This window comes from Pseudophryne corroboree, chromosome 9 (assembly GCF_028390025.1).
Source record: "Pseudophryne corroboree isolate aPseCor3 chromosome 9, aPseCor3.hap2, whole genome shotgun sequence".
In the NCBI taxonomy this organism is placed as follows: domain Eukaryota; kingdom Metazoa; phylum Chordata; class Amphibia; order Anura; family Myobatrachidae; genus Pseudophryne; species Pseudophryne corroboree.
In genome coordinates, this window is record NC_086452.1 from 9,926,120 (window position 1) to 9,945,678 (window position 19,559).

Sequence of the window (19,559 nt, forward strand, 5' to 3'; positions counted from 1 at the left end):
GCAGAAATCGACCTAGTTGAAATTCCTCTGTTGGGGCCCTTTCGGCCTCACACCATGCAACATATTTTCGCCATATGCGGTGATAATGAGTTGCTGTAACCTCTTTCCTGGCTTTAGTAAGCGTAGGAATGACTTCCTCCGGAATGCCCTTTTCCTTCAGGAACCGGCGTTCAACCGCCATGCCGTCAAACGCAGCCGCGGTAAGTCTTGGAACAGACAGGGCCCCTGCTGCCGCAGGTCCTGTCTGAGTGGCAGAGGCCATGGGTCCTCTGATATAAATTATTGAAGTTCTGGGTACCAAGCTCTTCTTGGCCATCCACGAGTATCGTTCTTACTCCTCGCCTTCTTATTATTCTCAGTACCTTTGGTATGAGAGGCAGAGGGGAGAACACATAAACCGACTGGTACACCCACGGTGTTACCAGAGCGTCCATAGCTATCGCCTGAGGGTCCCTTGACCTGGTGCAATATCTTTTATAGCTTTTTGTTGAGGCGGGACGCCATCATGTCCACCTGTGGCCTTTCCCAATGGTGTACAATCCTATTGGAAGACTTCTGGAGGAAGTCCCCATTCTCCCGGGTGGAGGTCGTGTCTGTTGAGAAGATCTGCTTCCCAGTTGTCCACTCCGGGAATGAACACTGCTGACAGTGCTAACACATGATTTTCCGCCTATCGGAGAATCCTTGTGGCTTCTGCCATCGCCATCCTGCTTCTTGTGCCGCCCTGTTGGTTTACATGGGCGACTGCCGTGATGTTGTCTGATTGGATCAGTACCGGCTGGTTTTGAAGCAGAGGCCTTGCCGGCCTCAGGGCATTGTAAATGGCCCTCAGGTCCAGAATATTTATGTGTAGGGAAATAACCTGACTTGACCAAAGTCCCTGGAAGTTTCTTCCCTGTGTGACTGCCCCCCAGCCTCAAAGGCTGGAATCCATGGTCACTAGGACCTAGTCCTGTATGCCGAACCTGCGGCCCTCTTGAAGATGGGCACTCTGCAGCCACCACAGTAGAGATACCCTGGTCCTTGGAGACAGGGTTATCAGCCTATGCATCGGAAGATGCGATCCGGACCACTTGTCCAACAGGTCCCTCTGAAAAGTTCTTGTATGGAACCTGCCTAATGGGATTGCTTCGTAGGAAGCTACCATTTTTCCCAGGACTCGCGTGCAATGATGCACCGCTACCTATTTTGGCTTCAGGAGGTCTCTGACTAGAGATGACAACTCCTTGGCTTTCTCCTCCGGGAGAAACACTATTTCTGGTTTATGTCCAGAACCATCCCCAGGAACAGTAGACGTGTCATAGGAACCAGCTGTGACTTTGGACTGTTTAGAATCCAACCATGCTGTTGTAGCACTTTCCAAAATAGTGCTACCCCGACTACCAACTGCTCCTTGGACCTCGCCCTTATAACGAGATTGTCCAAGTACGGGATAATTACAACTCCCTTTTTTCGAAGGAGTATCATAATTTCGGCCATTACCTTGATAAAACACCCTCGGTGCCATGTACAGTCCAAACGGCAGTGTCTGGACTTGGTAATGGTAATCCTGTACCACAAATCTGAGGTACTCCTGGCGAGGATGGTAAATGGGGACATGCAGGTAAGCATCCTTGATGTCCCGGGATACCATGTAATCCCCCCTCGTCCATGCTTGCAATAACCGCCCTGAGCGATTCCATCTTGAACTTGAATTTTTTTATGTATGTGTTCAAGGATTTTAAATATAAAATGGGTCACACCGAACCATGCGGTTTCGGTACCCCAACCCGTGTGGAATAGTAACCCCGTCCTTGTTGAAGTAGGGGCACCTTGAGTATTACCTGCTGGGAATACCGCTTATTAATTGCCTCTAGCACAGCCTCCCTGCCTGAGGGAGTTGTCAGCAAGGCATATTTTAGGAAACGGCTGGGGGGAGACATCTCAAATTCCAGCTTGTACCCCTGAAATACTACTTGAAAGAAACAAGGATCCACCTGTGAGCGAGCCCACTAATTGCTGACATTTTTGAGACGGCCCCCCACCGTACCTGGCTACACCTGTGGAGCACCCGCGTCATGGTGTGGACTCACAGGAGGCGGGGGAAGAATCTTGATTCTGGGAACAGGCTGACTGGTGCAGCTTTTTCCCTCTACCCTTGTCTCTGTACAGAAAGGAAGCGCCATTTGACCCGCTTGCTTTTCTGAAGCCGAAAGGACTGTACCTTTGTCTGTGAGGAAACCTGAGGTAAAATTATTTCTTCCCAGCAGTTGCTGTGGATACGAGGTCCCAGAGACCATCCCCAAATAATTCCTCACCCTTATAAGGCTCTCTATGCGCTTTTTAAGTCAGCATCACCTGTCCAGTGACAGGTCTCTAATACCCTCCTGACAGAATGGACATTACATTTATTTTGGATGCCAGCCGGCAAAATATCCCTCTGTGCATCCCCCATATATAAGACGACGTCTTTAATATGTTTTTATGTTTGCCAACTAGTATCCCTGTTTGACATGGTCACCGACCACGCTGCAGCAGCACTATCTGCAGGTCTCAGTCTAGTACCTGAGTGTGTAAATACAGACTTCAGGATAGCCTCCTGTTTTTTATCAACAGGTACCTATTAAAGTGGCCGTATCCTAAGACGGCAGTGCCACCTTTTTTGACAAACGTGTGAGCGCCTTATCCACCCTAGGGGATATCTCCCAGCGTAACTTATCCTCCTGGCGGGAAAGGGTACGCCATCAGTAACTTTTTATAAATTACCAGTTTCTTAACGGGGGAACCCACGCTTTTCACACACTTCATTTATTCATCTGATGGGGGAACAAAACACTGCCTGTTTTTTCTCCCCAAACCTAAAACCCATTTTTAGAGGTGCTTGGGTTAAAGTCAGAAATGTATAACACATTTTTTATTGCCGGGATCAAGTCACGGATGTTCCTAGTGGATTGTGTATATGTCTCCACCTTGTCGACACTGGAGTCAGACTCCGTGTCGACATCTGTGTCTGCCATCTGAGAGAGCGGGCGTTTTTGAGCCCCTGATGGCCTTTGAGACGCCTGGGCAGGCGCGGGCTGCGAAGCCGGCTGTCCCACAGCTGTTACGTCATCCACCCTTTTATGTAAGGAGTTGACACTGTCGGTTAATACCTTTCACCTATCCATCCACTCTGGTGTCGGCCCCACAGGGGGCGACATCACATATATCGGCCTCTGTTCCGTCACCATATAAGGCTCCTCATTCAACATGTCGACACAGCCGTACCGACACACCGCAGACACACAGGGAATGCTCTAAACGAGGACAGGACCCACAAAAGCCCTTTGGGGGGACAGAGTGAGAGTATGCCAGCACACACCAGAGCGCTATATAATGCAGGGACTAACTGAGTTATGTCCCCTATAGCTGCTGTTTTTATATATAAATGTATACTGCGCCTAAATTTAGTGCCCCCCCTCTCTTTATTAACCCTTTGTAGACTGCAGGGGAGAGCTAGGGAGCTTCCTTCCAGCGGAGCTGTGAGGGAAAATGGCGCCAGTGTGCTGAGGAGATAGGCTCCGCCCCTTTTTCGCGGCCTATTCTCCCGTTTTTTATGGAATTCTGGCAGGGGTATTTACCTCATATATAGCCCCTGGGGCTATATATTGAGGTATTTTAGCCAGCCAAGGTGTTTTTATTGCTGCCTCAGGGCGCCCCCCCCCAGCGCCCTGCACCCTCAGTGACCGGAGTGTGAAGTGTGTAAGAGGAGCAATGGCGCACAGCTGCAGTGCTGTGCGCTACCTTGGTGAAGACAGAGTCTTCATGCCGCCGATTTTCCGGACCATCTTCTTGCTTCTGGCTCTGTAAGGGGGACGGCGGCGCGGCTCCGGGATCGAACATCAAGGCTGGGCCTGCGGTCGATCCCTCTGGAGCTAATGGTGTCCAGTAGCCTAAGAAGCCCAATCCGGCTGCAAGCAGGCGAGTTCGCTTCTTCTCCCCTTAGTCCCTCGCTGCAGTGAGCCTGTTGCCAGCAGGTCTCACTGAAAAGAACAAATTCTAAGACTATAACTTTCTAAGAGCTCAGGAGAGCCCCTAGTGTGCATCCAACCTCGGCCGGGCACGAAATCTAACTGGGGCTTGGAGGAGGGTCATGGTGGGAGGAGCCAGTGCACACCAGGTAGTCTAAGATCTTTCTAGAGTGCCCAGCCTCCTTCGGAGCCCACTATTCCCCATGGTCCTTACGGAGTTCCCAGCATCCACTAGGACGTCAGAGAAAATGTATTAGTATCGCATTGCATTGCTGTATAAGGTTTAAAGTGTATTCATTGGGTGTGTACGCGCTGTGTGTACTTTGTACCGTCAGCACGGCGATTGTACGCAAAGTCCGTACACGGTACGGGACTCTGTACGCTAACAGCGTAAAAGGTGCGTAGAGTGTGTATTAAGTTTTGCGGCCGCAGCGGCTCCATGGTAAAGTGTATTTAAAGTGTGTATAAGGTATAGCTTTTCATTCCTGTTGATAAATCAGCATTATCAGTTACTTGGTTAAGTAAATAAGAATTTACTTACCGATAATTCTATTTCTCGGAGTCCGTAGTGGATGCTGGGGTTCCTGAAAGGACCATGGGGAATAGCGGCTCCGCAGGAGACAGGGCACAAAAAGTAAAGCTTTAGGATCAGGTGGTGTGCACTGGCTCCTCCCCCTATGACCCTCCTCCAAGCCTCAGTTAGGATACTGTGCCCGGACGAGCGTACACAATAAGGAAGGATTTATGAATCCCGGGTAAGACTCATACCAGCCACACCAATCACACTGTACAACCTGTGATCTGAACCCAGTTAACAGTATGATAACAGCGGAGCCTCTGAAAAGATGGCTCACAACAAATAATAACCCGATTTTTGTAACTATGTACAAGTAATGCAGATAATCCGCACTTGGGATGGGCGCCCAGCATCCACTACGGACTCCGAGAAATAGAATTATCGGTAAGTAAATTCTTATTTTCTCTATCGTCCTAGTGGATGCTGGGGTTCCTGAAAGGACCATGGGGATTATACCAAAGCTCCCAAACGGGCGGGAGAGTGCGGATGACTCTGCAGCACCGAATGAGAGAACTCCAGGTCCTCCTTAGCCAGGGTATCAAATTTGTAGGATTTTACAAACGTGTTTGCCCCTGACTAAATAGCCGCTCGGCAAAGTTGTAAAGCCGAGACCCCTCGGGCAGCCGCCCAAGATGAGCCCACCTTCCTTGTGGAATGGGCATTTACATATTTTGGCTGTGGCAGGCCTGCCACAGAATGTGCAAGCTGAATTGTATTACACATCCAACTAGCAAAAGTCTGCTTAGAAGCAAGAGCACCCAGTTTGTTGGGTGCATACAGGATAACAGCAAGTCAGTTTTCCTGACTCCAGCCGTCCTGGAACCTATATTTTCAGGGCCCTGACCACATCTAGCAACTTGGAGTCCTCCAAGTCCCTAGTAGGCGCAAGACACCACAATAAGCTGGTTCAGGTGAAACACTGACACCACCTTAGGGAGAGAACTGGGGACGAGTCCGCAGCTCTGCCCTGTCCGAATGGACAAACAGATATGGGCTTTTTTGAGAAAAAAAACCCACCAATTTGACACTCGCCTGGTCCAGGCCAGGTCCAAGAGCATGTTCACTTTTCATGTGAGATGCTTCAAATCCACAGATTTGACTGGTTTTAAACCAATGTGTTTTGAGGAATCCCAGAACTACGTTGAGATCCCACAGTGCCACTGGAGGCACAAAAGGGGGTTGTATATGCAATACTCCCTTGACAAACTTCTGGACTTCAGGAACTGAAGCCAATTCTTTCTGGAAGAAAAATCGACAGGGCCGAAATTTGAACCTTAATGGACCCCAATTTGAGGCCCATAGACACTCCTGTTTGCAGGAAATGCAGGAATCGACCGAGTTGAAATTTCTTCGTGGGGCCTTCCTGGCCTCACACCACGCAACATATTTTCGCCACATGTGGTGATAATGTTGTGCGGTCACCTCCTTTCTGGCTTTGACCAGGGTAGGAATGACCTCTTCCTGAATGCCTTTTCCCTTAGGATCCGGCGTTCCACCGCCATGCCGTCAAACGCAGCTGCGGTAAGTCTTGGAACAGACATGGTACTTGCTGAAACAAGTCCCTTCTTAGCGGCAGAGGCCATAAGTCCTCTGTGAGCATCTCTTGAAGTTCCGGGTACCAAGTCCTTCTTGGCCAATCCGGAGCCATGAGTATAGTTCTTACTCCTCTACGTCTTATAATTCTCAGTACCTTAGGTATGAAAAGCAGAGGATGGAACACATACACCGACTGGTACACCCACGGTGTTACCAGAACGTCCACAGCTATTGCCTGAGGGTCTCTTAACCTGGCGCAATACCTGTCCCGTTTTTTGTTCAGACGGGACGCCATCATGTCCACCTTTGGTAATTCCCAACGGTTTACAATCATGTGGAAAACTTCCCCATGAAGTTCCCACTCTGCCGGGTGGAGGTCGTGCCTACTGAGGAAGTCTGCTTCCCAGTTTCCATTCCCGGAATGAAACACTGCTGACAGTGCTATCACATGATTTTCCGCCCAGCGAAAAGTCCTTGCAGTTTTTGCCACTGCCCTCCTGCTTCTTGTGCCGCCCTGTCTATTTACGTGGGCGACTGCCGTGATGTTTTATCCCACTGGATCAATACCGGCTGACCTTGAAGCAGAGGTCTTGCTAAGCTTAGAGCATTATAAATTTACCCTTAGCTATATTTATGTGGAGAAAAGTCTCCAGACTTGATCACACTCCCTGGAAATTTTTTCCTTGTGTGACTGCTCCCCAGCCTCTCGGGCTGGCCTCCGTGGTCACCAACATCCAAAACTGAATGCCGAATCTGCGGCCCTCTAGAAGATGAGCACTCTGTAACCACCACAGGAGAGACACCCTTGTCCTTGGATATAGGGTTATCCGCTGATGCATCTGAAGATGCGATCCGGACCATTTGTCCAGCAGATCCCACTGAAAAGTTCTTGCATGAAATCTGCCGACTGGAATTGCTTCGAAGGAAGTCACCATTTTTTTACCATGGCCCTTGTGCAATGATGCACTGATTTTAGGAGGTTCCTGACTAGCTCGGATAACTCCCTGGCTTTCTCTTCCGGGAGAAACACCTTTTTCTGGACTGTGTCCAGAATCATCCCTAAGCACAGGAGACTTGTTGTCGGGATCAGCTGCGATTTTGGAATATTTAAAATCCACCCCTGCTGTTGTAACAGTATCCGAGATAGTGCTACTCCGACCTCCAACTGTTCCCTGGACTTTGCCCTTATCAGGAGATCGTCCAAGTAAGGGATAATTAAGACGCCTTTTCTTCGAAGAAGAACCATCATTTCGGCCATTACCTTGGTAAAGACCCGGGGTGCCGTGGACAATCCAAACGGCAGCGTCTGAAACTGATAGTGACAGTTCTGTACCACGAACCTGAGGTACCCTTAGTGATAAGGGCAAATTTGGGACATGGAGGTAAGCATCCCTGATGTCTCGAGACACCAGATAGTCCCCTTCTTCCCGGTTCGTTATCACTGCTCTGAGTGACTCCATCTTGATTTGAACCTTTGTAAGTGTTCAAATTTTTTTAGATTTAGAATAGGTCTCACCTAGCCTTCTGGCTTCAGTACCACAATATAGTGTGGAATAATACCCCTTTTCTTGTTGTAGGAGGGGTAATTTGATTATCACCTGCTGGGAATACAGCTCGTGAATTGTTTCCCATACTGCCTCCTTGTCGGAGGGAGACCTTGGTAAAGCAGACTTCAGGAGCCTGCGCAGGGGAAACGTCTCGACATTCCAATCTGTACCCCTGGGATACTACTTGTAGGATCCAGGGGTCCTGTACGGTCTCAGCGTCATGCTGAGAGCTTGTCAGAAGCGGTGGAACGCTTCTGTTCCTGGGAATGGGCTGCCTGCTGCAGTCTTCTTCCCTTTCCTCTATCCCTGGGCAGATATGACTCTTATAGGGACGAAAGGACTGAGGCTGAAAAGACGGTGTCTTTTTCTGCAGAGATGTGACTTAGGGTAAAAACGGTGGATTTTCCAGCAGTTGCCGTGGCCACCAGGTCCGATGGACCGACCCCAAATAACTCCTCTTCCTTTATACGGCAATACACCTTTGTGCCGTTTGGAATCTGCATCACCTGACCACTGTCGTGTCCATAAACATCTTCTGGCAGATATGGACATCGCACTTACTCTTGATGCCAGAGTGCAAATATCCCACTGTGCATCTCGCATATATAGAAATGCATCCTTTAAATGCTCTATAGTCAATAAAATACTGTCCCTGTCAAGGGTATCAATATTTTTAGTCAGGGAATCCGACCAAGCCACCCCAGCTCTGCACATCCAGGCTGAGGCGATCGCTGGTCGCAGTATAACACCAGTATGTGTGTATATACTTTTTATGATATTTTCCAGCCTCCTGTCAGCTGGCTCCTTGAGGACGGCCCTATCTATAGACGGTACCGCCACTTGTTCTGATAAGCGTGTGAGCGCCTTATCCACCCTAAGGGGTGTTTCCCAACGCGCCCTAACTTCTGGCGGGAAAGGGTATACCGCCCATATTTTCTATCGGGGGGAACCCACGCATCATCACACACTTCATTTAATTTATCTGATTCAGGAAAAACTACGGTAGTTTTTTCACATCCCACATAATACCCTCTTTTGTGGTACTTGTAGTATCAGAAATATGTAACACCTCCTTCATTGCCCTTAACGTGTGGCCCTAATAAGGAATACGTTTGTTTATTCACCGTCGACACTGGATTCAGTGTCCCTGTCTGTGTCTGTGTCGACCGACTAAAGTAAACGGGCGTTTTAAAACCCCTGACGGTGTTTTTGAGACGTCTGGACCGGTACTAATTGTTTGTCGGCCGTCTCATGTCGTCAACCGACCTTGCCGCGTGTTGACATTATCACGTAATTCCCTAAATAAGCCATCCATTCCGGTGTCGACTCCCTAGAGAGTGACATCACCATTACAGGCAATTGCTCCGCCTCCTCACCAACATCGTCCTCATACATGTCGACACACACGTACCGACACACAGCACACACACAGGGAATGCTCTGATAGAGGACAGGACCTACTAGCCCTTTGGAGAGACAGAGGGAGAGTTTGCCAGCACACACCAAAAACGCTATAATTATATAGGGACAACCTTATATAAGTGTTTTCCCTTATAGCATCTTTTTTTTATATTTTTAACGCCAAATTAGTGCCCCCCCCTCTCTGTTTTAACCCTGTTTCTGTAGTGCAGTGCAGGGGAGAGCCTGGGAGCCTTCCCTCCAGCCTTTCTGTGAGGGAAAATGGCGCTGTGTGCTGAGGAGATAGGCCCTGCCCCTTTTTCGGCGGCCTCGTCTCCCGCTCTTAACGGATTCTGGCAGGGGTTAAATATCTCCATATAGCCCCCGGAGGCTATATGTGAGGTATTTTTAGCCAAAAATAGGTTTTCATTGCCTCCCAGGGCGCCCCCCCTCCCAGCGCCCTGCACCCTCAGTGACTGCCGTGTGAAGTGTGCTGAGAGGAAATGGCGCACAGCTGCAGTGCTGTGCGCTACCTTAAGAAGACTGAGGAGTCTTCATGCCGCCGATTCTGGACCTTCTTCTTGTTTCAGCATCTGCAAGGGGGCCGGCGGCGAGGCTCCGGTGACCATCCAGGCTGTACCTGTGATCGTCCCTCTGGAGCTAATGTCCAGTAGCCAAAGAAGCCAATCCATCCTGCACGCAGGTGAGTTCACTTCTTCTCCCCTAAGTCCCTCGTTGCAGTGATCCTGTTGCCAGCAGGACTCACTGTAAAATAAAAAACCTAAGCTAAACTTTTCTAAGCAGCTCTTTAGGAGAGCCACCTAGATTGCACCCTTCTCGGCCGGGCACAAAAATCTAACTGAGGCTTGGAGGAGGGTCATAGGGGGAGGAGCCAGTGCACACCACCTGATCCTAAAGCTTTACTTTTTGTGCCCTGTCTCCTGCGGAGCCGCTATTCCCCATGGTCCTTTCAGGAACCCCAGCATCCACTAGGACGATAGAGAAATATTGTTCAGCCATTGCTGATGTTTCAAGCTGGTTAGCTTGGTTTGCCTTGTTGTGTGAGCTGGTGTGAATCTCGCCACTATCTGTGTATAATCTTTCTCTTGAAGATGTCCGTCTCCTCGGGCACAGTTTCTAGACTGAGTCTGGTAGAAGGGACATAGAGGGAGGAGCCAGTCCACACTATTAAAGTTTTAAAGTGCCCATGGCTCCTGGTGGACCCGTCTATACTCCATGGTACTAATATGGACCCCAGCATCCTCTATGGATTACGAGAAAAGGATTTACCGGTAGGTAATTAAAATTCTATTTTCTGTGTCAGTTGGGAAATGTCTGTACCCGTCACGGGGAAGAGTGACCTTACGTCATAGCAGAGCCGAGTCTTCATCTTTGTGCTAGGAGCAGCCATAAATTGCTATTCTACACTTCTCTGCCTGATAACGGTCGGGGGAGTGGGGGGGGGGGGGAGACACTCGGCATGCGCATATTAGTGTAATGAGTTGTAGTTGTGTGAATAGTCACACAACCACAACTCATGCTGAATCAGGGCCCTAGCGTGAGATGGTTAGGACTTTGTTTTAGCCAATGCCCTATAGGGAATATTGTGGAACTTCTTAAGACGGTGATAAGATTGTGATTAAGCCACACTGGTTTCAGTCATGGTCATGGATATATGAAAGGAGAAATGCAATTGAAATTCAAGTTATATTTATATTGGTGGCCATTATACAGTATGCTAAACTGGACAGTGTTCTAGGAAGCAGACAGGGCAATAAGACGGTGATGATAGATAGTTGTCCTAGAGGTCGGGGGCAGGGGTGTATCCGGATATATTGTGAGCCCTGTGTAGTTAGATATCCTCTGACTCTCAGAGAGGACTGATCTTCTGTAACATCTTGTAAGCTGTGGAGCAAAAATCATCTACTCGCTTCAAGAAGTCTTCTGCTGTATCCTGCGACCAAAACGCTGTCCTAGAGTGAGCCCGGCATCTTCAAGATCTGCCGGCTGCTCAGCGCAGACTAGTCCAGAGTAAAGGACCAGTGGGAATTAGCAGACACCCTCAGGGTGATTATTACGCCAGCGGCCGGGGCACTAGCCCACACATAACACATCAGTAATGGCTCCTGTGTAGACAGCGCTCAGTGCTGAATGGTAACATGAGGCTGGTGTATGCCAGGGGAAGTGTTGGCTGAGGCGCTGGAATGCTGGAATTTGGCTGTAAACAAGGCCGGCACTGCAGCATTCCTCCCTGTTCTCCTTATATAGTACTAGCACTGCACACATTCCTGCACAAGGCTGGGGATCATTACTGCAGGATGCAGGGGATGAAGTCAGGATATTGTGTTGGAACAGAGCAGAACTCAGGGAACGGATGTGACCTTAGTGCAGGGCTAAGAGGATGGTGGGCCCCTTAGGTAAGCTGCTAGAAGTAGTGTCCCTGGGAGCGCACAAGCAACGTGTAGAGCTCAGCCTGTAATGCTCTGCATGCAGAGCTTTGTAAGTCTGTGTTCGGCGCACTGCAGAGGGGTGGCTGGACACTATATGGTGCTTGTAACGATGGGTGACAGAGATTAGGGTACAGTAAGGAAATAGTACAGGTCAGAATAAGCAGAAACCCAGAGACCCTGAACAAGTACGTATCTTCAGGCAACATGCAGGAGCAGCAGCCTTTAGTGTGTCCTATTATCACGTTAAGTGGTGACTAGTCAGCAATCCGGGGTCCTCAGCCCATATCACTTCTATCGCACTGTACTATAATCTACGCCAAGCAGTCCGGCCATTTCCACATGATTTGGGATTGATCACTAGGCGCCAAAATGCGGACGTGTAACAGACTGGAGATTCCCAGCCTCTGCCAGAAGAGCGCAGCTAGGCCCCTCCCTGGGAATCCTCACAGGACATTCCCGCACTGGACGCTCTGCAGGAGAGAGAAACGCGGTGAGAACGTCGCGGAAGAGGAGGGGCATGACCACTGGAAGACGGCCGCAGCTGTTACCAATGCACTGGGTTCCAGCAATCCTGCGCTCTGTAACAGGTTCCCAGTACAGGTGAGTAGGAGGACAGGTGCGCGTCCCACCATCAGGTGTGAGAATTACCAGCCCAGCGATAGGTACCCCTGTACTGTGCTGGGTGATGGTAATACACTGTACAGTAACACAGTAATGGTTCTCCCCTGTGACCGATTATCCTGACCCTTCCACTGAGGCCTGTGAGGCACCCCCCAGACGTCTGTTCTCACAGCAGCACCAGATTAGGTCCAGGGACCCCCTGACAGGCTTCCCACCAAGCCCGGAATTGTGCACAACCCACCACAAAGTGGTCTTTTCCCCCTAGCAGATCTTACCCAGAGTCCTGCTGTGATAATGTTCCTCTCTCAGGCTGACTTTAATGGGGCTGTATTCTCCTCCTGCGTCAAGCTTGGAAATTGAGGTCTTGAAAAAAATGCATAAAACAACCAATAAATATATACATTCTATATTATAACACATAATAATAATAATGACACTATTATACCCACAGTCACAGTAGTATCCGCGTCACCGCAGTTATCATACACACAGTAGTATCAGTGTCACTGCAGTTATCATACACACAGTAGTATCAGTGTCACCGCAGTTATCATACACACAGTAGAATCAGTGTCACCGCAGTTATCATACACACAGTAGTATCATTGTCACCGCAGTTATCATACACACAGTAGTATCAGTGTCACCGCAGTTATCATACACACAGTAGTATCAGTGTCACCGCAGTTATCATACACACAGTAGTATCAGTGTCACCGCAGTTATCATACACACAGTAGAATCAGTGTCACCGCAGTTATCATACACACAGTAGTATCAGTGTCACCGCAGTTATCATACACACAGTAGTATCAGTGTCACCGCAGTTATCATACACACAGTAGTATCCGTGTCACCGCAGTTATCATACACACAGTAGTATCAGTGTCACCGCAGTTATCATACACACAGTAGTATCAGTGTCACCGCAGTTATCATACACACAGTAGAATCAGTGTCACCGCAGTTATCATACACACAGTAGTATCAGTGTCACCGCAGTTATCATACACACAGTAGTATCAGTGTCACCGCAGTTATCATACACACAGTAGTATCATTGTCACTGCAGTTATCATACACACAGTAGTATCAGTGTCACCGCAGTTATCATACACACAGTAGTATCAGTGTCACCGCAGTTATCATACACACAGTAGTATCAGTGTCACCGCAGTTATCATACACACAGTAGTATCAGTGTCACCGCAGTTATCATACACACAGTAGTATCAGTGTCACCGCAGTTATCATACACACAGTAGTATCAGTGTCACCGCAGTTATCATACACACAGTAGTATCATTGTCACCGCAGTTATCATACACACAGTAGTATCAGTGTCACCGCAGTTATCATACACACAGTAGTATCAGTGTCACCGCAGTTATCATACACACAGTAGTATCAGTGTCACCGCAGTTATCATACACACAGTAGTATCAGTGTCACCGCAGTTATCATACACACAGTAGTATCAGTGTCACCGCAGTTATCATACACACAGTAGTATCAGTGTCACCGCAGTTATCATACACACAGTAGTATCAGTGTCACCGCAGTTATCATACACACAGTAGTATCATTGTCACCGCAGTTATCATACACACAGTAGTATCAGTGTCACCGCAGTTATCATACACACAGTAGTATCAGTGTCACCGCAGTTATCATACACACAGTAGTATCATTGTCACCGCAGTTATCATACACACAGTAGTATCATTGTCACCGCAGTTATCATACACACAGTAGTATCAGTGTCACCGCAGTTATCATACACACAGTAGTATCAGTGTCACCGCAGTTATCATACACACAGTAGTATCATTGTCACCGCAGTTATCATACACACAGTAGTATCAGTGTCACCGCAGTTATCATACACACAGTAGTATCAGTGTCACCGCAGTTATCATACACACAGTAGTATCAGTGTCACCGCAGTTATCATACACACAGTAGTATCATTGTCACTGCAGTTATCATACACACAGTAGTATCAGTGTCACCGCAGTTATCATACACACAGTAGTATCAGTGTCACCGCAGTTATCATACACACAGTAGTATCATTGTCACTGCAGTTATCATACACACAGTAGTATCAGTGTCACCGCAGTTATCATACACACAGTAGTATCAGTGTCACCGCAGTTATCATACACACAGTAGTATCATTGTCACTGCAGTTATCATACACACAGTAGTATCAGTGTCACCGCAGTTATCATACACACAGTAGTATCAGTGTCACCGCAGTTATCATACACACAGTAGTATCAGTGTCACCGCAGTTATCATACACACAGTAGTATCATTGTCACCGCAGTTATCATACACACAGTAGTATCAGTGTCACTGCAGTTATCATACACAGTAGTATCAGTGTCACCGCAGTTATCATACACACAGTAGTATCATTGTCACCGCAGTTATCATACACACAGTAGTATCAGTGTCACTGCAGTTATCATACACACAGTAGTATCAGTGTCACCGCAGTTATCATACACACAGTAGTATCAGTGTCACCGCAGTTATCATACACACAGTAGTATCAGTGTCACCGCAGTTATCATACACACAGTAGTATCATTGTCACCGCAGTTATCATACACACAGTAGTATCAGTGTCACTGCAGTTATCATACACAGTAGTATCAGTGTCACCGCAGTTATCATACACACAGTAGTATCATTGTCACCGCAGTTACCATACACACAGTAGTATCAGTGTCACCGCAGTTATCATACACACAGTAGTATCATTGTCACCGCAGTTATCACACACACAGTAGTATCATTGTCACCGCAGTTATCATACACACAGTAGTATCATTGTCACCGCAGTTATCACACACACAGTAGTATCATTGTCACCGCAGTTATCATACACACAGTAGTATCAGTGTCACTGCAGTTATCATACACACAGTAGTATCAGTGTCACCGCAGTTATCATACACACAGTAGTATCAGTGTCACCGCAGTTATCATACACACAGTAGTATCAGTGTCACCGCAGTTATCATACACACAGTAGTATCATTGTCACCGCAGTTATCATACACACAGTAGTATCAGTGTCACCGCAGTTATCATACACACAGTAGTATCATTGTCACTGCAGTTATCATACACACAGTAGTATCAGTGTCACCGCAGTTATCATACACACAGTAGTATCATTGTCACCGCAGTTATCATACACACAGTAGTATCAGTGTCACTGCAGTTATCATACACACAGTAGTATCAGTGTCACCGCAGTTATCATACACACAGTAGTATCAGTGTCACCGCAGTTATCATACACACAGTAGTATCAGTGTCACCGCAGTTATCATACACACAGTAGTATCATTGTCACCGCAGTTATCATACACACAGTAGTATCAGTGTCACTGCAGTTATCATACACACAGTAGTATCAGTGTCACCGCAGTTATCATACACACAGTAGTATCAGTGTCACCGCAGTTATCATACACACAGTAGTATCAGTGTCACCGCAGTTATCATACACACAGTAGTATCATTGTCACCGCAGTTATCATACACACAGTAGTATCATTGTCACCGCAGTTATCATACACACAGTAGTATCAGTATCACCGCAGTTATCATACACACAGTAGTATCCGTGTCACCGCAGTTATCATACACACAGTAGTATCAGTGTCACCGCAGTTATCATACACACAGTAGTATCAGTGTCACCGCAGTTATCATACACACAGTAGTATCATTGTCACCGCAGTTATCATACCCACAGTAGTATCAGTGTCACCGCAGTTATCATACACACAGTAGTATCCGCGTCACCGCAGTTATCATACACACAGTAGTATCAGTGTCACCGCAGTTATCATACACACAGTAGTATCAGTGTCACCGCAGTTATCATACACACAGTAGTATCAGTGTCACCGCAGTTATCATACACACAGTAGTATCAGTGTCACCGCAGTTATCATACACACAGTAGTATCAGTGTCACCGCAGTTATCATACACACAGTAGTATCATTGTCACCACAGTTATCATACACACAGTAGTATCAGTGTCACCGCAGTTATCATACACACAGTAGTATCCGTGTCACCGCAGTTATCATACACACAGTAGTATCAGTGTCACCGCAGTTATCATACACACAGTAGTATCATTGTCACCGCAGTTATCATACCCACAGTAGTATCAGTGTCACCGCAGTTATCATACACACAGTAGTATCATTGTCACCGCAGTTATCATACACACAGTAGTATCAGTGTCACCGCAGTTATCATACACACAGTAGTATCAGTGTCACTGCAGTTATCATACACACAGTAGTATCAGTGTCACTGCAGTTATACACACAGTAGTATCAGTGTCACCGCAGTTATCATACACACAGTAGAATCAGTGTCACCGCAGTTATCATACACACAGTAGTATCAGTGTCACCGCAGTTATCATACACACAGTAGTATCAGTGTCACCGCAGTTATCATATACACAGTAGTATCAGTGTCACCGCAGTTATCATACACACAGTAGTATCAGTGTTACCGCAGTTATCATACACACAGTAGTATCCGTGTCACCGCAGTTATCATACACACAGTAGTATCAGTGTCACCGCAGTTATCATACACACAGTAGTATCATTGTCACCGCAGTTATCATACACACAGTAGTATCCGTGTCACCGCAGTTATCATACACACAGTAGTATCATTGTCACCGCAGTTATCATACCCACAGTAGTATCAGTGTCACCGCAGTTATCACACACACAGTAGTATCAGTGTCACCGCAGTTATCATACACACAGTAGTATCAGTGTCACCGCAGTTATCATACACACAGTAGTATCAGTGTCACCGCAGTTATCATACACACAGTAGTATCCGTGTCACCGCAGTTATCATACACACAGTAGTATCAGTGTCACTGCAGTTATCAAACACACAGTAGTATCAGTGTCACTGCAGTTATACACACAGTAGTATCAGTGTCACCGCAGTTATCATACACACAGTAGAATCAGTGTCACCGCAGTTATCATAAACACAGTAGTATCAGTGTCACCGCAGTTATCATACACACAGTAGTATCAGTGTCACCGCAGTTATCATACACACAGTAGTATCAGTGTCACCGCAGTTATCATACACACAGTAGAATCAGTGTCACCGCAGTTATCATACACACAGTAGTATCAGTGTCACCGCAGTTATCATACACACAGTAGTATCAGTGTCACCGCAGTTATCATACACACAGTAGAATCAGTGTCACCGCAGTTATCATACACACAGTAGTATCAGTGTCACTGCAGTTATCATACACACAGAAGTATCATTGTCACTGCAGTTATCATACACACAGAAGTATCATTGTCACTGCAGTTATCATACACACAGTAGTATCATTGTCACCGCAGTTATCATACACACAGTAGTATCATTGTCACCGCAGTTATCATACACACAGTAGTATCATTGTCACCGCAGTTATCATAAACACAGTAGTATCGGTGTCACTGCAGTTATCATACACACAGTAGTATCAGTGTCACCGCAGTTATCATACACACAGTAGTATCAGTGTCACCGCAGTTATCATACACACAGTAGTATCCGTGTCACCACAGTTATCATACACACAGTAGTATCATTGTCACCGCAGTTATCATACACACAGTAGTATCCGTGTCACCGCAGTTATCATACACACAGTAGTATCATTGTCACCGCAGTTATCATACCCACAGTAGTATCAGTGTCACCGCAGTTATCACACACACAGTAGTATCAGTGTCACCGCAGTTATCATACACACAGTAGTATCAGTGTCACCGCAGTTATCATACACACAGTAGTATCAGTGTCACCGCAGTTATCATACACACAGTAGTATCCGTGTCACCGCAGTTATCATACACACAGTAGTATCAGTGTCACTGCAGTTATCATACACACAGTAGTATCAGTGTCACTGCAGTTATACACACAGTAGTATCAGTGTCACCGCAGTTATCATACACACAGTAGAATCAGTGTCACCGCAGTTATCATAAACACAGTAGTATCAGTGTCACCGCAGTTATCATACACACAGTAGTATCAGTGTCACCGCAGTTATCATACACACAGTAGTATCCGTGTCACTGCAGTTATCATACACACAGTAGAATCAGTGTCACCGCAGTTATCATACACACAGTAGTATCAGTGTCACCGCAGTTATCATACACACAGTAGTATCAGTGTCACCGCAGTTATCATACACACAGTAGTATCATTGTCACCGCAGTTATCATACACACAGTAGTATCATTGTCACCGCAGTTATCATACACACAGTAGTATCATTGTCACCGCAGTTATCATAAACACAGTAGTATCGGTGTCACTGCAGTTATCATACACACAGAAGTATCATTGTCACTGCAGTTATCATACACACAGAAGTATCATTGTCACTGCAGTTATCATACACACAGTAGTATCATTGTCACCGCAGTTATCATACACACAGTAGTATCATTGTCACCGCAGTTATCATACACACAGTAGTATCATTGTCACCGCAGTTATCATAAACACAGTAGTATCGGTGTCACTGCAGTTATCATACACACAGTAGTATCAGTGTCACCGCAGTTATCATACACACAGTAGTATCAGTGTCACCGCAGTTATCATACACGCAGTAGTATCAGTGTCACCGCAGTTATCATACACACAGTAGTATCAGTGTCACCGCAGTTATCATACACACAGTAGTATCATTGTCACCGCAGTTATCATACACACAGTAGTATCAGTGTCACCGCAGTTATCATACACACAGTAGTATCCGTGTCACCGCAGTTATCATACACACAGTAGTATCAGTGTCACCGCAGTTATCATACACACAGTAGTATCAGTGTCACCGCAGTTATCATACACACAGTAGTATCAGTGTCACCGCAGTTATCATACACGCAGTAGTATCAGTGTCACCGCAGTTATCATACACACAGTAGTATCAGTGTCACCGCAGTTATCATACACACAGTAGTATCAGTGTCACCGCAGTTATCATACACACAGTAGTATCATTGTCACCGCAGTTATCACACACACAGTAGTATCAGTGTCACCGCAGTTATCATACACACAGTAGTATCCGTGTCACCGCAGTTATCATACACACAGTAGTATCAGTGTCACCGCAGTTATCATACACACAGTAGTATCCGTGTCACCGCAGTTATCATACACACAGTAGTATCCGTGTCACCGCAGTTATCATACACACAGTAGTATTCGTGTCACTGCTGTTATCATACACACAGTAGTATCAGTGTCACCGCAGTTATCATACACACAGTAGTATCAGTGTCACCGCAGTTATCATAAACACAGTAGTATTCGTGTCACTGCTGTTATCATACACA

General features: G+C 46.8%; 1 protein-coding gene across 3 annotated transcripts in view; it reads right to left on the minus strand.

The window, feature by feature from the left end:
- The window catches only part of DNAI3 (dynein axonemal intermediate chain 3), a 400,488-nt gene that overhangs the window by 89,069 nt on the left and 291,860 nt on the right, over positions 1-19,559 (minus strand). For all 3 annotated transcript variants that reach the window (XM_063938944.1, XM_063938942.1, XM_063938943.1), the window contains one exon: positions 12,394-12,481. In XM_063938944.1, coding sequence (XP_063795014.1) covers positions 12,394-12,481 — 88 coding nt within the window. The remainder of the gene's footprint in view (positions 1-12,393; positions 12,482-19,559) is intronic.